The sequence below is a fragment of the Nicotiana sylvestris genome, chromosome 5 (genome assembly GCF_000393655.2).
Source record: "Nicotiana sylvestris chromosome 5, ASM39365v2, whole genome shotgun sequence".
NCBI lineage: Eukaryota > Viridiplantae > Streptophyta > Magnoliopsida > Solanales > Solanaceae > Nicotiana > Nicotiana sylvestris.
The window spans coordinates 172,083,020-172,107,955 of NC_091061.1; the positions used below are offsets into that span (position 1 = coordinate 172,083,020).

The window sequence follows — 24,936 nt, forward strand, 5'->3', positions numbered from 1 at the left end:
ATCCCAGTAATTACTTATCTACCAATCTACAATTGCATCATCTTTTTTTTTTTTTTTAAGGTTTTTCCACCGCAAAGAAATCCAAAAGAAATTATGGAATTACTTACGTCAAACGGATAAGTTAATTACTTGCGATTTTCCTTCAAATCTTACGTGGAGAGGATCTACAGGCACAAAATGTATACAGACAATTTGTATATCATATCAACATTTAATTATGTAGTTACTTTCCTATGTTATAAACAACTAAATCTACATCTTAAGTAAATCAAAAGAAATGAAGGTAAACACCTTTATTAATCAAACCGTCTAAATGAAGTACTCACCAATTCTTTTATTCTTATAAGATATGGCCAGTAACGAAATCTTCATATATGTAGGTAATTAGTACCTCTCAAACTAATTTCAAATAATAATATCTCATCACAACTTAATGCCTTACCATCTCAATAGCCTACTATGTCGATCAGGTGTTATAAGCCAAAAAAAAAAAAAGATCTGTTGCACGAGATGGGAAAAAAGAAAGAGGAAAAAAAGTTGTTGAGGTGAAAACTGTTAGAATTAATAGTTATAGAAGAAAACTTATAATAATATATATATATAATTACAATTTGAACTGTATCTTGGTTAAGATCCTTTCCTACTATTTGAGTGTGGATGATAAATGTAGTGTCGGTTATAAAAGGCATTTAAGGTGATTACCGTTTTAATTTCCATACAATTAATTGATGAAATTTTTTTCAGTTATTAGATTAGATTAATTAACTAAACGAATTCATTACTTCAAATGGTTGGGAAAAATAGAGAAAACCCCAAAAAAAGAGAAAATAGATAAGTAGATTTCTTGGCTTTAGAGAGTGACATATCAGCTTTTTCATTCCCAACTTTATATTTATATAGAGTTTTTGGCGGTTGCCACACGCACGTACGTTTGTCTATTTTGAGAGAAATATTTGACTTTTCCTTCCCATGTAAAACAATACTGTCCAATAGTATAAGCCACTCGATAAAGTATTTGCATGGATTACTAATGTCAATATGGGCAGGCCGGTCCATCAATTTTTAAAATATAATTTTATATTTTTTTAAGTTCTAACCTAAAAAAACATAAATATTTAAAAGTTAAAAAATCTTAATGGAAAAATTTCACAAAACTTAATAATTTTTTATACTGTTCCAATATATCACAATAAACACTAAAAAAGTAAAAGACAAGACTATATTTCATTCACTAAAAGTCAAAACTCAAACCAAACTATTCAAAAGAACGTTCATGACGCTTATGAAATATCCAACACATCATCTTGATCAAACACATTGAATCTGCTTGTGAGAAAGTTGTCTTAATATCTTCACTTTCATCTACATCTTTAATTCATGCAATATTAATTAGTTAAATATTAAGTATAATTAAATTTTAAAAACTAATTAACATTTTAAAACATTGATCTTTTAATATGATGAGCTTAATAAACTTTAAGCTTGAGATACTTTTCTTGTTATTTTTAGTGTTATATATATACTTTTTATATCTATATTTTTTAAATACATATTTTTTTAGGCCCACGGGCTGGCCCAGCCCAGCCTCAGTCAAGTCTTACGGGCTACGGGCTTATTCGGGCCAGCTTAAAAGCCTTGATTCTAAATGGGCTCCAAATATTCTAGCTTAACCTTGCTAAATCACGAATTAGACTGGGGTGGCCCAACGGGCCAAGCCTATATTGACAGCTCTATTACTAAGTAAATGGCATTTCGCACTTTTGAGAGTCCAAACGAGTGTGTTTATGGCATAGCTTAATTTCCCTAAAAAAATATATCCTTTCCTAAGAATAAAATTCAAGAATCTGTACTATTTCGATAAATAGAAATTGTTTCTTAAATTGATATTTCTAAGGAGACTATAGTCTTAAAAGATGGTTACTATTAGTTCCCATTGTAAGAACCTCTTTGTCTGCAAGAACCTGATGATATCCTCGGCAGAATCAGAATTTCTAACTGTATGAGTTTTGAATTTGGAAACAAGGACTTCAAGTGTTAATAATTGAGTTCTAAATTTAATATTTGTACATACTTAATGAATTTCTTCACAAATACACTCTTTGAGCAAAAATTACTGTATTCAAACGAAATCGCATCCAGGCTTCTAGCTCCGCTCAGGGGCGGCCTGACGAATTTTGTGACCTAAAACCAAACTTTTTGAGGGGCCTTAACTTTTTATTTTTTTTATTATTTATTTCAAGTCTATTTTTTTTTAGCTTTTCTTAGATGCAAAGTTATTAATGGTTTTCTTATAATCAGTAACTCCTAATAAGTATTTCTCAACTGACAATATAGCCAATACATTTAACCTTTTTTGTGACATTGTTGTTCTTAGGTAAGATTTTATCAATTTTAATTTTGAAAACTTCTTTCTGATGAAGCAACGGTAACATGAGTTATTAACATTATTCTATAAGAAATTTAGGTATTTGAAAAAGAATTAAATCTTTTTATTTGATTAAGTGCATCAATTAAACTGTAATCTTCTAATTGTACTATTTTCCTTAATACTCTTAATTTAGAAAATAAATTTAAACCATCAATATCGAATTGATTATTATGCTTTAAGGAACATTCAAGATTAAGGCAATATTTTTTCAAATTTCTAACATCAAGTGATTTTAATTTTTATTGCCAACTAGAAAACCAAAAATATTTTCATATGCTTTAAATTGTTCAAATCTATTTCGAAGTGAAAAAATAGTATTATCTATTATGTATAAAAGTAATCAACTCTAAAGGACCCTTCGAAAGATTTTGAGATTTCTTTATCAACATTCACATCAAATTGTTACTTCCTATATATCACACGTTTCTTACGAAATTAGGGTTCGATATTCATTTCAAGTGCAATTTCTTTGGTAGAAATCATAGCAGTTGCAAATCCTTCTTCTTTATATTTGTTAAAGAAAGAAATCAAACATTTTCACTTCACAGAACCTTTTTTGAAACTTATACATAGTCTATTAGATGTAACATAAAATGAGGCCTCCACAAATATGGGGCCTAAAGCGGTTGCTTTAGTTGCTTTATGGAAGGGCCGCCCTGGCTCCGCCCCCGTCTCCAGCAGCAACCTGAGTTTGGACATCAGCATCAGCAACTGATCTTGCAATCCTCCCTCCAGAAACTGATCTTGAATTCCTCCCCTTAGAAACCAAATGCAAGCTTTGATGAAACCTGGAGATTGGTAGCAGTGATGGGCATTCGGACAGTTCGGATTGAATATGAGAATTTCGATTTCGATTTTCGATTTTCGGATCGAAGAAACGACAATCCAAATCCAATCCAAATAAGATCGGATTGAATCAGATTTTTTAAGTTCGGTTTCAGATTAATCGGTTTGGATATTATGAATTTTCGGTTTTGAGCGTAAAAGTTAAGATGTTTCTACTTTGTACAAAAAAAGAATATCCAAATGGAGTACTCATGTTAATTGCCTAAAAAGTTCCTCATTCTTATCGCAATCATCCAAATAAAGTATTCAAGTAATGAAATTATTATCAAAAAATACAACAAAGACACTAATATGGTCGATAAGAAGTAGCAATAGTAAAATCATGTCTAAATAAAAAGTATTTTGATAGTAACTTAGTAATTAATATTGAATATATGAGATAACATCTAATGGGTAGGGTATGAACTTATTACTATTGGCATATGGATAATGGACTAAATATAAAGTATAAAAAATTTGGATTTTCGGATATCCAAAAATCCGAAGTACCAAATCCAATATCCAACCCGAAATCCAAAATTTTAAAAATTAAATCCAAAATCCAATCCGTAATCCGAAAATCCAAAACCAAAAATTCAAAAAATCGGATTTTGGTTTGGATTTCGGATTTGCCCAATTGGTAGATCTAATTTTGTCTTTCATATATTACTTTGAGAACTAATCGCCCTCTAACTTTGCTATATTTGAGCGCATTTAGTCCACTTAAAAGAAAAACTTGACGTACAACACTACACTAAGGGGTCGTTTGGTAGGATGCATTAGATAAACTAATGCATGCATTAGTTTTGTGTATTAATAATGCATTGTTTGGTAACTTTTTGAACCTATGCATTAGTTATGCATGCATTAGTTATACACCCTATTTGGTATTATCCTATGCATAACTAATGCATAAGAAACCATGGTATTAACATTGCAATGAGTTTTAATGCATGCATTAGCTTAGTTAAAGACAAAATCATCCTTCAAAATTTATGTTTGATTGAAAATGCTATTATATTAATGCAAGTTTGAAATAATCCAAGAAAGTGGGAAATAAAATTATATCTTATATCCCTAGTAAATAAATAAATAAATACTTAGCATATTTTCTGTTTTATAAATAAATATTCAGTTCTATACTACAATATAGGTAGACATATCAAATAATTTTTTTAAAACCTTTTTCATATAAAAACATTCTTCAACATATGTTTCTTTTAAAAAGATAAAGAGATGGACTAGTTATGAAGGTATTTTTGTAAACAAATAATTCTTTTAAAAATTGTGCAATGCCTTAATACATCAAACCTAACAATGGATAAGAAATATGTCAGCATAACTAATGTCAGCATAGCTAATGCAAGCATAACTAATTCATACCAGCATTACTAATATACCATATTCAGCATTATTCTTATACATTCTAACAAACGACCCCTAATAGTATATGCACAAGTTCCTTATTAAGCAAATCCTTGTCAAGCTAGCTAAAATATCACTAGATACATTTAATACTTCTGCCCCATGTATTTATGCAAGAAAGTTAAACGAAACTCCCAAATACATAAAGATAATAGTAAGACTTTACCATATGAATTTTTTAATTAAAATATGGTTAATGTTGTCTATCCCTATAGAAAGATAGTTAGTCACCATACATGAAGGATGCAATACTGTAATTATTCTTATTTACCATTTGGACATATTATATACCACAAAACTTGAATGGCTTGTCAGCACTCATCACGACTTTCTTCTCGAAAGCATGTTTATAAGAAATAACTTATGCCACTCGTATTGTCCAAAGTTGACAACCAAAATTTTAGACAGCCAGTAGTCAACAAAGCAACCTCCAAATTGCTGGCCACGTTAGGTGTGTTCAAAGTCAGCTCATATAGCATGAATATAAAATAAGAGAAACACTCCAACTAGTAGTAGTAAACTAGTAATAACTAGGATATATAATATTTCTTAAGCTTACAATTTGCAACAATCATTTACATAACGCGATTCTGGAGCATAAACCAGTTCAAAGTTTTATCTATATAAATTGATCACCAAAGTCCACCATAAATTATATCAACATCTTCCATTAAATTTGCTAAAGAAACTATATACTGAGTGAAAAAAATGGCAGAGAGTGCTATATCTTATTTGGTACATCAGCTTTCAACCTTGCTCAATAGTGGACAAAAATTTCTTGAAGGAATTCAACAAGAAATTGTTCATATCAGGGATGCATTTGAGCATATGAGGACTTTCTCAAGAGTAGCTGATGCAAAAGAAGAAGAAGATGCTGAATTACAAGTATGGATCAAACAAGTACAAGAACTTGCACATGATGTCCAAGACATTCTTGAAAAACATGTTGTTATGTGCAACAATTTTCAAGAAAAGGGATCATGGCCCTGGAAAAAACCCCATCATTCATTAATGTCTGAGAACTTCTTTGAATCTCAAACTGATAATCTTTCAATGTTATTGGAAGGCATCAAAGCCCGAATCATCGTCATTTCTGAAGGACATAAAGCATTTCTTCAGAAATATGGTGTCACACTAAGTGCTGAGAATAGAAACATTACTACATTGTGTAATAACTATGAAGAAGTAGTTCTGGTTGATGAATCAGATCTTGTAGGAATTGAAAATCACAAACCAGTGATTCTTGATTGGTTACTTTCTGATGATCAAGAATGGAAATTGCATTGTATAGTTGGAACTAGAGGTATAGGGAAAACCGCCATAGTCAAGAAAGTATATGATGATGCAGCAGTGAAAAAGCATTTCAATCATACACAGTGGATTGAGATTCCAAGGTTTTCTGATGTTAAGGAGCTAATGAAGAACATGATTACTCCAAAAAATGACCATAGCCGTCGAGCAATTGAAGCAATGGATGCTAACATGTTGGCAGAGTTAATCCAACAAATCTTTGAGTCATCAAAGTACTTTATTGTTCTTGATGATGTCCCTGATATTGCCACATGGAGGGCTCTCAAATGTATCTTTCCTATCGAAAACTGTGGCAGCAGGGTAATCATCATATTGCGTTTTGCTGAAATATGCCATACCATTTGTGCAGAAACTGGTGGTGATAGTCATGTTTATAGTTTGAAGCCTTTGTCTGAAGAAGAATCTTGGATTCTTTTCTGCAGAAAGGCATTTTCAGGCAGCCTATTATGCCCTTCATCTCTAATGCAAATCTCCAAAGACATTATACAGACATGCAGAGGCCTGCCACTGGCGATTTTGGCGATTGCTGGTGCTTTGGCTACTAAAGGGCAAAGAAAAGAGGAGTGGGAGTTGTTTCATGGCAGCATTGTTGACAAGTTACAAGGTAGTTATAGCGAAGTCGAGCACATGAAAAGGATACTCATTCTATGTTATCAAGACTTGCCTTTCTATCTCAAGTCTTGTTTCACATATCTGAGCATAATTCCCGAATTTCATGTCATCGATAAGATGAGACTGATTCGACTGTGGGCAGCAGAAGGACTTGTCCTTGAAAGTGAAGGAAAGGCAATTGCACAAGTTGCTGCAAGCTATCTCAATGAACTTGCTAACAGAAGTTTGATCCAAATTGCTGAAAGGTACTGTGATGGAAGATTAGATTCATTCACCATTCATAACTTGTGGTACGAAATCATTTTTTCCAAGTCAGCAGAAAGGGTAACTGCAACTATAACTAATAGTGAAGAAATTACAAGAAAGCCTCACAAAGTCAGACATCTAGTAATCGCTGATCCATTGGCTAGCGATATACAAGATATTGATCGGTTTAAGCATCTTCACTCTCTAATAACGCTGGGGTCGTCAGATTCTGTCTCTAATTCATTCTTGTTGAAGCTGCTAACTGGAAGTTTTAAGCTACTCAAGGTCTTAGACCTAACAGGAGCCCCATTGGTGAAAATACCAGAAGAAGTCTTTGAAATGTTTCATCTCAAGTTTCTAAATTTGAGGAAAACTAAGATAAAACATCTGCCAGGATCAATAGGAAAGCTTGAGAACCTCGAGTTCTTGGACCTAAGAGAGACATTGGTAAAAAAGTTACCTGGTGAGATACTAAAGCTTCAACATCTTCGCCATATCTTCATTCATCGACGTGGTGCTGGATTTTTGCATGGTTTTAAAGCTCCTAAGAAGATAGGAACCCTCGTGTCTTTGGAAATGGTGAATTCTATAAACGCCACTTCAAGCACGGTGATTGAATTGGGCAAGTTAACAAGACTAAGAATGTTATACATCGCAAAGCTGAGAAGAAAACATGGAAGGGAGTTTTGTTCTTCCCTCAACAAGTTGATAAATCTTCAACAACTATGTATCTCATCTTATGGGGTGAGTGACATTATTGATTTGCACTATCCCCTTTCTTCTACACACTCATCCCTTCGAACATTAGTCTTCGAAGGGCGTTTAGAGAGGTTTCCACAATGGGTAACTTCTCTTCAAGCCTTGACCTCAGTTCATTTAAAATGGAGCAAATTAATGGACAGTGCACTAGACACTCTTCAAGATTTGCCAAATCTTGTAAAACTGGTGCTAGACCGGGCCTATGAAGGCGAACAACTGAGGTTCAAGGCAGTTGGATTCAAGAAACTGAAGGAATTATGTATTTGGCACTCTGAAAAACTGAGGCAAATCAAAGTGGAAGAGGGTGCAATGCCTTTACTTGAAGAACTTCAACTGCGCAACTGTAGATTAATGGAGCAGTTGCCCTTCGGGATTGAGAATTTGAGCAAGCTTCAGTATCTTTCGCTGGAACAAATTTCTGAGAAGTTGTTAGTGACTGTGCAACTTAAGGACAGTCAAAGTGGGGATTACTGGAAAATTGCTCATATTCCTAGACTTCACATAGAAGCGTAGTTAATAAGTTGGAATAAAGGGCAGCCCGGTGCACTAAGCTCCCGCTATGCGCGAGGTCCGGAGAAGGGCCGGACCACAAGGGCCTATTGTACGCAGTCTTACCCTGCATTTCTGCAAGAGGTTGTTTCCAGTTAATAAGCTGGAATGCAGATAGAAATGGGATGATTCACGAAAAGGCAAAAGAAGTCCCATTGAAATGTACCATTTTATCTTTGATAATTAAATTTATAAATTTCCCAGGTTATTAATAGTTCTAAATGTTACTCTTTACTCCTCATTTTCTCATTCTTAGGTATCACATTCTGAACTTTCTCTTGGATCATGAACGCCTTTTCCATACGATTTTCTTTAACTGTAAATAGTATCATTTTTACAACTTAACTTTCATGTAGAATTCAGCTATCTACGTTTGTTTTTCTGGCATCTCAGCATATACAACTGAATTAAGCTTGTATAGTTTCCATTCATTTTTCTCTTCTTCCACTGGATTTTTCTACAATCTCCTAAGTTCAAATGGATGAAAAAATACTTCCAGAAAATATCCAAACAACAACTTTGGTAGATTGAGCATCATATATATACAAGATCGCGTTGCTTGGCTTACTAGTATTCATCTAGCACTGTTGTTGCCCTTGTAACACCCTAGACTTTAGACAGTGTCCCACATTGGCAAAACACAAGAGAGGTGCTGGGTATATAAGTTAACAAGCCTTAGACCCTAGTGACGTGTTTTAAACCCGTGCGGACCTAGGCCCAGAGCGGACAATATCACTAGCGGGTAGGACTGTTACTGATGGTATCAGAACCTCTCTTTTGTCAACCTTGCCGATGGTGAATAATTAAACTGACCACACGAGCAGGTATGGAATACCTTATTGCGGGCAAGGATTTAGCAAATAATTTTTTTCTCATCACTCAACAACACTTAACACATAAGTATTGAGTAATTATTCTACGAGCTTGAAGATCAGCAAATATAGACCATACGACTTCAATTCGGGATGAGAAAAATGTCGCTAGGATACTATAGCAAAGTTTGCACAACATGCTTATGTTAATTATTTTAGAGGAGTAATATATCGGAGATTCTTGTGTAAAGATTCAAGTTGAAAATCAGTGTTTCTAGACAGCCAATAGTCAATGAAGTAACCTCCAAATAGCTGGCCACGATAAGTGTGTTCAAAGTCAGCTCATATAGCATGAATATATTATAAGAGACATACTCCAACTAGTATTAGTAAACTAGTAGTAACTAGGATAATATATTTTAACCTTGCAATTTGCAATAATCATTTATATAACGCGATTCCGGAGCATAAACCAGTTCAAAGTTTTATCGCCAAGGTCCACCATAAATTATACCAACATATTGCATAAATTTTGCTAAAGAAACTATATACTGAGTGAAAAAAATGGCAGAGAGTGCTATAACTTATTTGGTACATCAGCTTTTAACCCTGCTCAATGGTGGACAAAAATGTCTTGAAGGAATTGAACAAGAAATTGTTCATATCAGGGATGCATTTGAACATATGAGGACTTTCTCAAGAGTAGCTGATGCGGAAGAAGAAGAAGAAGAATTACAAGTATGGATCAAGCAAGTACAAGACCTTGCACATGATGTCCAAGACATCCTTGAAAAACATGTTATGTGCAACAATTTTCAAGAAAAGGGATCATGGCCATGGAAAAAATCCCATCTTTCATTGTCGGAGAAGTTATTTGAAGCTCAGCATGATAATCTTTCAATGTTATTGGAAGGCATCAAAGTCCGTATCGTCATCATTTCTGAAGGACATATAACATTTCTTCAGAAATATGGTGTTACAATAAGTGCTGAGAGTAGCAACATTAATGTCACGACCCAAACCGAAGGGCCGTGACCGGCACCCGGTGCCTTACTCAACCGAGTACCAACATAACATATCTTTCTTATTATACTATCTTGAGTAAATGAGCCAGAAACCCATTATGAGATAATAAGAATAAAACGTAAGGGAATACTCAACATATGACGACCCAACATGATATACAAACTTATACATGTGACATACGGGCCTATAAGGCAGACATGACCATTTGTAAACTCAACACATGGGCCAACAAGGCCATACAAGTATCCATAAACCTCACATCTATCTACAAGCCTCTAAGAGTACATAAAATCATAAAGGTCGGGACAGAGCCCGCCATACCAATCAATACATATCCAAAGTATACTGACCAAATAGGCAACTCCGGAGTAAGTGGAGTGCACCAACACATCCGCTGAGCTGATAACCTACGAGGAAGACTGTCAACCTATCAATCGGGACCTGCGGGCATGAAACGCAGCGTCCTCAGGCAAAAGGGACGTCAGTACAAATAAAGTACCGAGTATGTAAGGCAGGAAAGCATAAACAAGAACATTAATGTAAAGAGGGATAGAGGAAATACAACCTGTAACATATGAGTGCCTCTAGAGGCTACTGACATGAAATGCATAATACATATATATACATAAACTTTAAAAACATAAGCCTATGTGGGCATCATCATCATCATATTGTACCCGACCTCAAAGAGGACTCGGTAAAAACGTACCCGGCCACGTGGAGCTCGGTAAATCCAACTGATCAGTGGTTGCACAATAGGTGTCATACCCGGCCTACTATAGCGCGGCTCGGTAGAGTAAAATAGATGTTATATATAATGCATGCTAGACTCATGGAATCATGTTCTAAACCTTTTGGAGTGCCTTAAAGTCGTTACACCTTCGATTAACATTATGGACATCATACCATCAATATGAGCTTCTATAGGATTCAAGGATCGTACATACTTGCTTAAAATAACTTTATAAGGAAAGAACAACATGAGCAACCTTAGTTTCTAGGAGTAGATCCGTTATGAAATAGCGTATTCATTTCACTTTAGATTATGCCAAAAGAAATAAGGAAGTGCCTTAACATACCTTAACCATGGTGAGTCCTTAATACCTCTCAAGCTACTCTTCAAACAACTCAACTCAACCTACCTTTGCATAAGGAAATTCAAAATCAGTGTTGAATAGAGGCTAAGTCTGCAACTTAAACTTGTAGCTCGTTTATATAAATTCGGGCATCATTTCCCCTATAACAAGAGCCTTTTCCAATATCATATACCAACAACAATTACCAGAGAAATCCAGCAATACATAATTATCAATAACAAGACACCATAAAACAACAATAAGTCATAACTATTTTACGATGAGCGACAAGCTCCAATTGAAATTTGTATACCCATATCATCCCTTATAGACTTTTTACTTTAACTTAATAGTATCATTTAACATGATAATAAAGTCATTCATCAATAATTCCAGCCTTATACCATATATCCATAACAAAGGAAATGATCCACAACTCCAACTATTCTTAATTAGCAACTTTATTCAATAGTTCATGTCTAGTTCATCCATTTAACTTAACCAATGCCAAGATAACCGTAAGAACCTGTAGGAACACAATATAATTACCTCATACAGAAGATGCAAGTCGAAATCAATATTATATTTAGCTTACAACAACCCAACACACCCCAATCAATTCATACCAAAAACAACAACTATAGTAGTGTCCAACACCCCGAAAATATTACAAAGAATGACTAATCCATAATTTTGCCATTACGTGGTGTTTCTCCACAACATTTATCCTCCAAAAACTCCATTAAATAGCAGCAAAATATATAGACCAAAAGCTACACGAAACAGCCCACAAAATAGTCCATTACAAATCAAATAACTCGAACTCACGGCTTCCGATCACCGTCCCATGAGTTCTAACTATTATGAAATAAATTAATCAATCTTCCTTGATGTTTAAGAGCTTGAAACCAGAAATTAGGCATTTTTATTAACCTCAAAATACCTTCCAAAACTGAAACTACAAAGAAAAAGAAAGGTTATATAGTGATACTTACGTCGTGGGGATCGTTCTAGTGTTATTGCTTCGTGATTTCGTGCCTCGGACGATAATCTTGTTGGATAACCTTGTGGAAAGCTTAAGGGTGAGGTTAGGGGTATTATTTGGTCGAGCTCTCTGGAATTATGAAGAAAGAGACGACATAGGAAGATAAATATCCATTTTGGTTGAAAAGTCAAAAGGTGCTACTTGGCACCATCTCATTGGCCCTTTTTCAAATACTTATATCTTTTTATCCGGATGTCGTATGAGCAAACGGTTAAGAGCGTTGGAAAATACATTCCAAGACCTTAAATTTGATATATAATATGTCCCAAAAAGACCTCATATAGCATACGAAATTTATTACTCAATAAGCTCCATTACAAGGCAAATCCTTAGTCGGTTTTTCCGCAACTTAAATCCGATTTTTCTCAAACTTTACACTTCATGTACAAACATCATATATAGTCATATCATGGCTTTAAAATCATTTAAATCATGGTTAACAAGTCTCATATTTATCTTAACTTACTTAACACTTCGGCAAACCTTTCTTATCCTTGTAGAAAGATTTCATCCTTTTTGAGTTTACATTAAACAATCCTATAATGATAGTAACGTCTAAAGTACGGGGTGTAACAACATGTACCCTTATAAACATTTATACTTGAATATTAACTCTCAAAGGCTTGGAAAAAAATATGGGACGTAAAATCACTTTATATACTTTCCAGGAGGATCTCATTTCTGAGCTTACATCAACGGACTTACGACGTACTTTCACGTACAAAAACATGGGTTGTAACAATTAATACATGGTGTAATTGTTACGGAAGCCAAATGTATATAGTGTGAATAAGTCACAATTACTATACCAAAAATTATGACAGCCACCAAATAATAAATAAGACAATAAAGCAATAATAAAAGAAACACCAGAATTTACGAGGTTCAACCAATTTTGCCTACTCCTCGGACACAACCAATATTTTATTCTACTCCAAAAATACAAGTGAAATAATACTAAAGAGAGAAGATACAAATGCCTTAAGAAAATAAAAAGGCAAATGAGAGGTGTGTTTAAATCCTAAATATTAGGCCTCCTTTTATAGGGTGAAGTACCAACCAAAATTGGTACTTCACCGATGTGGGATTTCTGCCATTCAACAAATCTCCACCTTGCAAAATTTCACATCTTCAATTTTCTCTCAATAACAAAATTTTAGTTGTGTCTTCATCTTCAATCTTCAGTGTTCAACAATGTTGATCAAATCCAAACAATGTTGAAACTTGACCGCAGTTACCACTTTTGTCAGCATATCAGCAGGATTGTCTGTAGTATGAATTTTCTTCACCGTGACTCCATCTTCTTCTATGATTTCTCGTACGAAATGATACTGAACATCAATGTGCTTCGTCCTTGCATGATAAACTTGGTTCTTCGCTAATTGAATAGCACTTTGACTATCACAAAAAATTGTGATACCTTTTTGTTCAACACCAAGCTCCTTTAGCAATCCTTGAAGCCAAATTGCCTCCTTCACAGCCTCTGTAATAGCCATGTACTCTGCCTCTGTTGTAGACAAAGCAACTGTTGACTGCAAAGTAGACTTCCAACTAACTGGTGCTTTTGCAAAAGTAAACACATAACCAGTAGTTGATCTTCGTTTGTCTAGATCACCCGCAAAATCTGAGTCACAATATCCAACTACAGACTGATTGCCTTCCTACTCAAAAACTAACCCAACATCTACAGTATTATGAATATACCGTAAAATCCACTTCACAACTTGTCAATGCTCCTTTCCTGGATTATGCATATATCTGCTAATAACTCCAACAGCTTGTGAAATATCAGGTCCCGTACAGACCATTGCATACATCAAGCTACCAACAACATTTGTGTATGGTACCTTTGACATATACTCTCGTCCAGCTTCATCCTTTGGCGACATAGTATTACTTAGCTGAAAATGGGGAGTAAGTGGAGTACTAACTGGCTTAGTCTTTTCATCTATGCCAAAACGTTGTAGTACTCTTTTCAAATATTCTTTCTGAGATAAACAGAGTTTCTTCGAACGTCTATCTCTTATTATCTCCATGCCAAGAATTTTCTTTGCCTCACCCAAATCCTTCATCTCGAACTCCTTCTTCAGTTGAATTTTCAACTTATCAATTTCTTCCAAATTCTTGGAAGCTATCAACATATCATCAACATATAGGAGAAGATATACAAAGGAACCATCTTTAAGCTTGTGCAAATATACACAATGATCGTATTTGCTTCTCTTGTACCCTTGCCGCAACATAAACTCGTCAAATCGCTTGTACCATTGTCTAGAAGATTATTTCAATCCGTACAACAATTTTTCAAGTTTACACACCATATTTTCTTTTCCAACAACTTTGAATCCTTCTGGCTGAGTCATGTAGATTTCCTCCTCCAAGTTTCCATGTAAAAACGCAGTTTTTACATCCATCTGAACTAGTTCCAAATCCAATTGTGCTACCAAAGCCAACATAATTCTAATGGAGGAATGTTTTACAACTGGAGAAAACACTTCATTGTAATCAATTCCCTCCTTTTGAGCATATCCTTTGGCCACCAATCTTGCTTTGTAGCGAACATCTACTTGGTTAGGAAATCCTTCCTTCTTTGCAAATACCCATTTGCACCCAATTGCTTTCTTTCCCTTCGGGAGATTGGCCAATCTCCATGTATGATTCTGATGAAGGGACTGTATTTCATCATTCATGGCAATCCTCCACTTATCTTCTTCTGAACTTTGGACAGCGTCTTTATAAGTAGTAGGAACATCATCAGCTACAATTGAGGTTGCACAAGCAACCGTCTCTATGAGACGAACAGGTTTCGTTATTGTTCTTTTTGGCCTGCTGGTTGCTATTGATTCAAGTTGTTGTTGAGGTTCCTGAGTTGGAATCTCCTCTACTGGCTCTCCTTCCAGAGGGTAATCTTCATTTGTTTCCTCCTCTGCTTCTTGTGTAGGAAAAATAAATTTTCCCTCAAACTCCACCTGCTTAGAAGCACCTTCATTTTGTTTGGTATCTTCTGTTACCTTATTTACCATAGCAGATTCATCAAAGGTAACATCCCTGCTGAATATTACTTTCTTTGTCATAGGACACCATAAGCGATATCCTTTGACTCCAGAAGTAATTCCCATAAAAATAGCCTTCTTTGCCCTTGGATCCAATTTTGACTCCGTTTGAGCATATCCTTTGGCTACCAATCTTGCTTTGTAGCGAACATCTACTTGGCTAGGAAATCCTTCCTTCTTTGCAAATACCCATTTGCACCCAATTGCTTTCTTTTCCTTCGGGAGATTGGCCAATCTCCATGTATGATCCTGATGAAGGGACTGTATTTCATCATTCATGGAAATCCTCCACTTATATTCTTCTGAACTTTGGACTGCATTTTTATAAGTGGTAGGAACATCATCAGCTACAATTGAGGTTGCACAAGCAACCGTCTCTATGAGACGAACAAGTTTCGTTATAGTCCTTTTTGGCCTGCTGGTTGTTATTGATTCAAGTTGTTATTGAGGTTCCTGAGTTGGAATCTCCTCTACTGGCTCTCCTTCCAGAGGATAATCTTCATTTGTTTCCTCCTCTGCTTCTTGTGTAGGAAAAATAAATTTTCCCTCAAACTCCACCTGCTTAGAAGCATCTTCATTTTGTTTGGTATCTTCTGTTACCTTATTTACCATAGCAGATTCATCAAAGGTAACATCCCTACTGAATATTACTTTCTTTGTCATAGGACACCATAAGCGATATCCTTTGACTCCAGAAGTAATTCCCATAAAAATAGCCTTCGTTGCCCTTGGATCCAATTTTGACTCTGTCATATGATAATATGCAGTTGAGCCAAACACGTGCAAAGAGTCATAATCTACAGCAGGCTTTCCATATCATTTTTCAAATAGTGTCTTGCCATCAATAGCAGCATATGGTAGACGATTAATGAGGTGGCATGCATATGTAATTGCATCAGCCCAAAAATTTTGCCCAAGCCAGCATTGGACAACATACACCGTACCTTCTCCAACAAGGTCCGGTTCATACGCTCTGTCACTCTATTCTGTTGTGGTGTATGTCTAACAGTGAAGTGTCGGACGATGCCATCATTTTCACAGACCTTATTGAAATGATCATTTTTGTATTCACCTCTATTGTCTGTGCGAATACACTTGATCTTCCTGCCTGTTTGATTCTCCACCATCGTCTTCCATTTGAGAAAAATTCCCAATACTTCATCTTTGCTTTTCATTGTTTACACCCACACTCTTCGGGAAAAATCATCAACAAAGGTTATAAAATAATGCTTCCCACCCAATGAAGGTATTTTGGAAGGACCCCAAACATCAGAGTGTACATAATCCAAAATGCCTTTAGTATTATGGATCGTTGTACCAAATTTAACCCTTGTCTGTTTCCCTTTGACACAATGCTCGCAAAATTCTAAGTTGCAAGTCTTTACTCCTTTTAACAATCCTTGATCTGATAAAGTTTTCAAGGATTTTCCTCCAGCATGTCCCAAACGCATGTGCCATAGCCTGGTTGTTTCTGCCTCTTTTTCGTCACTGGATGTTACTATCGTTGTCCCAATAACTGTACTACCGCGATAACAGTACATGTTATTGTTCTTCCGATTGGCCTTCATTACCACTAGTGCACTGGAGCATACTCTCATCACTCCATTTTCTGCAATGATTTTGAACCCTTTTGATTCTAGGGCTCCCACAAAGATGAGATTCTTCTTCAAATCCGGTACATATCGAACATCTGTTAATGTTCTGATCATTACATCATAGTTCCTTAATCGTATTGAACCACTGCCATATGAGGTAAGAGGGATGTTATCCGCTGTGTGGATGACTCCATATTCTCCTTCTTGAAATTCCACGAACCAGTCCCTGTTGGGACACATATGATAGCTACAAGCCGAGTCCATCAACCATACGTCTGATGATGTTGATGACTCTGTTGTAACTAATGAGAAGTCTGAATCATCACAATCAGCTACATTTGAATCCATAATGGCCTTTCCATTGTTATGTTTGGCCTTATTCTTCAACTTCGGATAGTCTTTCTTCCAATGCCCCTTTTCTCGACAAAAGGCACATTCATCTTTGTTGGATTTAGATCTTGAATTGGATCTTCCCTTCTTTGTCCTCATTTGATTTTGAGGACGACCCCTCACAACTAGTGCTTCTCTTTCTCCGCCCTTTTGTTTTTCTCCCTTTCTTTGTTCATAGCTATACAAATCCGAACAAACTTCTCTGAGAGAAATTTCGTCATTCCTATAGAGTAAAGTAGTTTCAAGGTGCTCGTACTCATCAGGAAGTGACCTCAATAACATCAAGGCCAAGTCACCATCATCAAATGTTGCATCCATATTTTGCAAATCTGTGACCAACTTATTGAAACTGGTGATATGTTCGTTCATTGTGGTACTAGGAACATAGGTGAAGCGAAACAGTCTCTTCTTCATGTACAATTTATTTTGACTATTTTTTTTCAAAAATTTATCCTCCAGTGCTTTCCATAATTTACTCGCAGAAGTTTCCTTTGTGTATGGATATTTTTGTTCTCTAGCAAGGTAGGATCGAATGGTACCGCAAGCAACACGGTTGATAATTCTCCAATCTTCTTCTCCAATAACATCTGTTCTTTTTTCTTCAATGGCAAGATCTAGCCCTTGTTGAAAAAGGACATCTAGAACCTCGCCTTGCCACATCCCAAAATGTCCTGATCCGTCAAAAATTTCTACCGCAAATTTCGCATTTGACACAATTCTTGTCATAAGCGAAGATGTCAATGATGATGTATTGTTGATACTTGATGTAGATTTTTCTTGTTTATTGTCTACCATCTTTGACACAAATATTATTTAATAGCTCACGACAAAAATCAAGATTATTTCCTTTCTGGTGTGAAAGATCAGACTAAGTTGCAACCACAGAGCATACTCAGACAGAACCTTGACTCAGTTACCAAGATAAATCTTTTCTGATGTGGAAGATCAGACTATGCTGCAACCACAGAGCATACTTAAACAGTACCTTGGCTCTGATACCAATTGTTGTGGAAGCCAAATGTATATAGTGTGAATAAGTCACAACTACTATACCAAAAATTATGACAGCCATCAAATAATAAATAAGACAATAAAACAATAATAAAGGAAACACCAGAATTTACGAGGTTCAGCCAATTTTGCCTACTCCTCATACACAACCAATATTTTATTCCACTCCAAAAATACAAGTGAAATAATACTAAAGAGAGAAGATACAAATTCCTTAAGAAAATAAAAAGGCAAATGAGAGGTGTGTTTAAATCCTAAACATTAGGCCTCCTTTTATAGGGTGAAGTACCAACCAAAATTGGTATTTCAGATGTGGGATTTCTGTCATTCAACAGTAATAACCATGAAGAAGTAGTTCTTCATAATGATGCAGATCTTTTAGGCATTGAAAATCATAAGTCAATGCTGCCTGATTAGGTTCTTTCTGATGATCCAGAATGGAAATTGCATTGTGTAGTTGGAAGTAGAGGTATAGGGAAAACCGCCCTAGTCAAGAAAGTCTATGATGATGATGCAGTGAAAAAGCATTTCAATCATACACTGTGGCTTGAGATTCCAAGGGTTTCTGATGTTAAGGAGCTAATGAAGAACATGATTACTATAAACAATGACCATTCTCGTCGAGTCATTGAAGCCATGGATACTAACATGTTGGCACAGTTCATCCGACAACTCATTGAGTCATCAAGGTACTTTATTGTCCTTGATGATGTCCCTGACATTGGTATATGGAGGGCTCTCAAATGTACATTTCCTATTGAAAACTGTGGCAGTAGGATCATCATCATATCGCGTTCTCCTGAACTATGCCATAACATTTGTGTGGAAACACGCGGTGATAGTCACGTTTATAGTTTGAATTTATCTGAGGAAGAATCTTGGATTCTTTTCTGCAGAAAGGTATTTTCAGGCAGCCTAGTACGTCCTCTACCCTTGATGCAAATCTCCAAAGACATCGTAGAAAAATGCAACGGTTTTCCACTGGCAATTTTGGTGATTGCTTGTGCACTGGCCACCAAAGGGAAGAACACAGAGGCATGGGAGTTGTTTCACGGCAGCCTTGTTGCCAAGCTACAAGGTAGTTATAGTGAAGTCGAGCACATGAAAAGGATACTCGACCTATGTTATCAAGACTTGCCTTTCTATCTCAAGTCTTGTTTCATATATCTGAGCATAATTCCAAAAGATCATGTCATCGATAAGATGAGACTGATTCGACTGTGGGCAGCAGAAGGACTTGTCGTTGAAAGAGAAGGAAAGGCAATTGCACAAGTTGCTGAAAGCTATCTCAATGAACTTGCAAACAGAAGCTTGATCCAAGTTGCTAGAAAGCATCCTGATGGAAGGTTAGAGTCATTCAGAATCCATAACTTGTGGTATGAATTCATTCTTTCCAAATCAAGAGAAAGGAGTCACAAGGTCAGACATCTAGTAATCCATGATCATTTGTCTAATGATATACAAGACATTGATCAGTTTAAGCATCTTCGCACTCTAATAACGCTCGGGTCATCAGCTTCTGTCTCTAGCTCATTATTGTTGAAGCTGTTATCTGGCAGTTTTAAGCTACTCAAGGTTTTAGACTTAAAAGGAGCCCAATTAGTGAAAATCCCAGAATAAGTCTTTGAATTGATTCATCTCAGGTGTCTAAACTTGAGGAGCACTAAGATAAAACATATTCCAGGATCAATAGGGAAGCTTGAGAACCTTGAGTTCTTGGATCTAAGGGAGACATTGGTAAACAAATTGCCAGTCGAGATACTAAAGCTTCAAGAACTTCGCCATATCTTCAGCAATCACTTTGCTGCTGGTTATATACATGGTTTTGAAGCTCCTAATAAGATAGGAACCCTTGTGTCCTTAGAAATGGTGAATCGTATAAATGCAACTACAAGCACACTGATTGAATTGGGAAAGCTAACAAGACTAAGAATGTTATACATCGCAAAGCTGAGAAGAAAACATGGAAGGGATCTTTGTTCTTCCCTTGACAAGTTGATAAATCTTCAACAACTAACTATCTCATCTTTTGGGGTGGGTGACATAATTGACTTGCATTATCCCCTTCATTCTACACACTCATCCCTTCGAACATTAGTCTTCGAAGGGCGTTTAGAGAGGTTTCCACAATGGGTAACATCTCTTCAAGTCCTAGCCATTGTTGTTTTAAGAGGGAGCAAGTTAATGGACAATGCACTAGAAACTCTTCAAGATTTGCCCAACCTTGTCAAACTCGTCCTAGACCGAGCCTTTGAAGGAGAAGAATTGAGGTTCGGGGCAGGTAGATTCAAGAAGCTGAAGATATTATGCATTTTGCACTCTACAAAGTTGAGACAGATGAAAGTGGAAGAGGGTGCAATGCCTTTTCTTGAAGAGCTTCAACTGTGCAACTGTGGATTAATGGAGGATTTGCCCTTTGGGATTGAGCATTTGAGGAAGCTTGGTTATCTTTTGCTGGAAGAAATTTCTGAAAAGCTGTTAATGACTGTGCAGCTTAAGGACAGTCAAAGTGGGGATTACTGGAAAATTGCTCATATTACTAGAGTTCATGTGAAAATGTTGTAAGGTAGATAAGAATGGGATGATGCAAGAAAAGAGAAACAAAGTTGATAATTCGGTATATAACTTTGTAAGATTATTAGCAGTTCTTGTTTTCTCATTTTTATGTTTCTCATTCTGGACTTTCGGTTGTATCATGAATGCCTTTTCCCATATGAATTTCATTAATCAAATGAACAACTTGTTGTCATCAGAGGCGGACTCAGGATTCGAAAGTGGAAAAGGCGTCACTGTCGAATAAATATTAAAGCAAATGCTAGAGTCGGAATTGAACCCAGGCAGCACACTAAAGTCAAGTTGAGTCCCCCAAATCGACTAATGCTGCCTAAGATTTGAATTTTAGGATGTCAATCAAAATATATACTTGTTATTTAAGATATATACACATATATACATATATTTTTTCCAAAGTTACCGGGAGTCGGTGACCCACCTACCCAAAGGGTAGGTCTGCCTCTGGCTGCATATCTGTACATGATGCCACTTTTACAACTAAAGATCCATGTACCAGTCAGCTGTCATTAACGGGACTACAAGCTAAATCATCAACATGGCTAAGAAATAATTCCACACAAGGAACACTCCAGTTGACAATGGGTACTTTAGACAGCCAGTAATTGACCAAATCAAGTGCCAAATAGCTTACCATGTTCAGTCCATTAAAAGTCAGATCATATAGCATAAAAGGACAGCCCAGTGCACTAAGCTCCCGCTATGTGCGGGATCCCGGGAAGGGCCGGACCACAAGGGTCTATTGCACGCAGCCTTACCATGCATTTCTACAAGAGGCTGTTTCCATGGCTTAAACCCGTGACCTCCTGGTCACATGACAGCAACTTTACCAGTTACGCCAAGACTCACCTTCTCAGATCATATAGCATGAATTATTTTTTTTTTAAAAAAGAAGATAAATGCTCCAACTAGACACTAGGCAGCAAGTGTGTGATGATTTGAGTAAAAGAGCAGATGCTACAGGTGTTCGAGATGCTGTGCAATTAGAAAAAACTGGTGGAAGTAAGGGTTCAGTTGTTCATGATCGAGATATGAATTCCAAGGGTGAAGCAGCTGGTGTATATGTAGTTTTGGAGGCTGGGCAACCTGGTAAAGGAAGGGATCAGATTGAGCCTCAGAATACTAATCTTATCACTACAGGTACGGGGCAAAATACTCTAGCGCAAGGGCAGAAAATAGCAGATGTTTCTAGTGTTGCTACAATTCCAGTTTCTGCAGCTCGTGCTAGGGTATCAACGGAATTGAATCCTGTTACAGTTCCTATATCTGTTCGTGCTTCAGCAGGGGTTACTAAAGGACCAGGGGATAAGCAAAAATCTGATGAAGTTGAGCGTCAAACAATTAATGCACATGTGATTCTTTATGCAGGCCAAGCTGGTGCAATTCTAGAAAACAAAACTGATACTCCTGAGTTGAATAAAATTGTTGATCGAGTGGTGTCTAAGATTGATAAACCTACTGCTGCAAATACAAAATCAGCAGGTTTACAGGCTGGAACTAATGACGCTTCTAAGGAAGGTGTAAAGAGTGATAACATTCATGGGAAAAAGGCTGAAAACTGGACAATGGTGTCCAGCAAAATAGGATCTCCAAGAAATAAAAAAGTGAAGCAGCTGGCGCAAAAGCAAGGAGTTGAATTTACTAATTCTTTTGATGCCTTAGGCAACGACCAGGAACAAGTGGTAAATAAGGAGAGAAAGAGGATACAGCAGTTTCTGATGCACGAACCTTTTTTGGATGATACTGCGACGACTATCCAACAGTGTGATCGCGAGGCAGCTACAAAATCTTGGATGCATAAATCTCCAGGCAGTCCAGAACAACAGATACATTCTAATGCAGAGGCACACAGATTCAATGCACCTACATTGGATTTCTCCAATCCACAGGTTGAATAAATCATTAAAGATGTTCAAAAAGATATGATGATGAACAATCCCATGGTCAAACAACCTTTGGTCACCTTAAACAAATCTGTTTTTGAGGTTCCTTCTCAGTCAATGGAATCTTGTGGAGAGGTTGAAGGTGAAACTGGGCAACTTATGTTATCAACGGGGAATAACAATGATGCTATACAAGGAAATTTGAGGTTGATGGCTATCAAGTCTAAACTTTGGCTAGAACAACGGGAGGATGATGATGAAGAGGATTGGGGAGATGGTTTTGCTGGCTATTCATCAGAAGAGGCTGATCGTGAGGCTAATCATGAGAGTGCAGGTGAGGAGATTGATTCCTTAGCGATGGTAATATCTGAACGAGTGCCAGCAGCAAGTCCAACGAGCAATTTGAACTCCAATGCTCCTGCATTCGTTCCCAGAAATCCTTCATCTCCAGCTTTTCAAAATGCAGCAGCTGGAACACCTACAACTACTGTGCAACAGCAGCAAATTAATCCCAACACCTCAAACACAAAGCCTAATGGTGATCGAACAAAAACAGGAACACCAACATCTGGGCAGTTCCAAACTGTGACAACAAGTGCTCCTGCAAGAACATCTACAAGGCAAGGTACGCCAGCTGCAACTCATATAGGTGCAACATCGACCAAACAGCCCACGTCAGGTATCCATACAAGTCCTATTGAACAGCAACAACAAAATGATCCAAACGCTACAGCTAGGACTCCTACTGGTAATTGCAAAACAGTAACAATTTCACAGGTTGGGCAGCAACAGCTCGTAACCACTGCTCCAGTTATTTCGTTAGACGAAAGACAACTTTTGGATACAATGGTAAGTTCTGATCCTAAAAAAGCTTTAAATCTTGCTATTTCAAGCACTGGTCATGAGAATATGAGCAGGAACAAATCACAACAAAGTAAGGCAAGTCTGGTTAATGCACAAGCTGGCAATACATTGATGACTCAGGGTGTTTCTCAAGACATGCCAAATCCACTATTGGTAGGTAGAGATATATATGAAGAAGGGGAGGAAGATGATATCTTAAATCAATGTCGGGCAGAGGCATCAAGAAAAGGTGACCTATCACCTATGCATAGTGGAAAAATAAAGAAGGCACATACAAGGAAAAATAGTTGGGACGACAAGGTCAGCGATTTTTTAAATGTTAGGCGACCTCCAATGAGAGTTGCCAAACAAAAGAAGGTTGCCCCAACTACATCTACAAAGTCCAATCGTTCAAAAAAGAAATCATGATTTTTGAATACATCTTGAAGAATTGGGGTTGTGATGAAAAAGAATTACAACTTGAAGAAATTACAAGTTCGGACAAGAAGGGACAACATTTTAATTCCTTCATCATTTTATTCTACCATTATATTAGTATACTCATTTGTAATATCATCACAGAGTATGTTATAAACTCTGTGATGATCATTGAATATTTGGTACTTTCTAGTTCTTATTTTTTACATGCATGCTAGTAGGTGAGGTTTTTTATGCCTCAATAGGATTAGTAAGGTAAGGTTTAGCACGGTTTGTGTTTCCATTGGTCCTATGCCTTTGGAAATTATCCACACGGCTATAAGATTATATGCCCTCGTGAGACTTTGCAGGCAGCTACACCATGAATCCTCTACATGAGGCTGCCATAGGCAATGTGAGGTGCAGAGGAGTGATTATATAGCCAAGGCATATGGGTAACAATACCGATGCCATTGTCCCCCTTATTTGTACTTTTCCTAACTGTTGTATTTTTCTTTTCTTCTATTAATAAAAAACTAGCCCTAGGCACTTGCCTAGCGGATTGCCAAAAAAAAAGTAGTAGTATAACTACAAAAATAATATAATAAAGTAAAATATTAAATAAAAAACTAGTAATAACTGGTAAAATGTTTCTTAACTTGCTATTTGCAATCATCATTTGTGAAACACAGTTCTAGTACCTTGACTGATTCAAAGTTTGATTTATATAAATTGATCAGGAAAGTCAAACATCAATTACATCAACAATCGATGTCCCTATACTGCCTTAGTCAACTGTGCCAAATTGCTGGCCACGTTAAGTGTATTTAAAGTCAGCTCATATAGCATGAATTGAAAAAAAGGAAATATCCTCCCACTAGTTGTAGCAAAATTGATACTAATAACTAGGATACTATTTCTTAAGCTTGCAATTTGCAATAATCACTCGCGTAACGCGGTTATATTCCCTAACAAGTTCAAACTTTGATCTACATAAATTGATCGCGAAAGTCTATTATTAACTACACCAACATCTTGCACTAAATTTGCTAAAGAAAT

The 24,936-nt window shown here is 36.4% G+C and overlaps 2 protein-coding genes and 1 long non-coding RNA gene across 3 annotated transcripts; 2 read left to right on the forward strand and 1 right to left on the reverse strand.

The window, feature by feature from the left end:
• The first annotated feature begins 5,386 nt into the window (after positions 1–5,386).
• Positions 5,387–8,119, forward strand: LOC104250196 (disease resistance protein RPM1-like). Its single transcript, XM_009806766.2, has one exon. It carries the CDS (start codon positions 5,387–5,389, stop codon positions 8,117–8,119), a length of 2,733 nt encoding a protein of 910 aa, XP_009805068.1.
• A 1,945-nt stretch (positions 8,120–10,064) lies between these two features.
• Positions 10,065–12,179, reverse strand: LOC138891143 (uncharacterized). The gene is made up of 3 exons (XR_011407466.1): positions 12,065–12,179; positions 11,073–11,131; positions 10,065–10,434 (listed from the first exon to the last, which is right to left on the reverse strand). It is a non-coding gene; the product is annotated as an uncharacterized lncRNA (long non-coding RNA).
• Positions 12,180–18,473: 6,294 nt separating this feature from the next.
• LOC104216277 (disease resistance protein RPM1-like) lies at positions 18,474–20,728 on the forward strand. Its single transcript, XM_009766299.2, has 3 exons — positions 18,474–18,497; positions 18,581–19,710; positions 19,807–20,728. Exons 1-3 carry the CDS (start codon positions 18,474–18,476, stop codon positions 20,726–20,728), a joined length of 2,076 nt encoding a protein of 691 aa, XP_009764601.2.
• Positions 20,729–24,936: the final 4,208 nt, after the last annotated feature.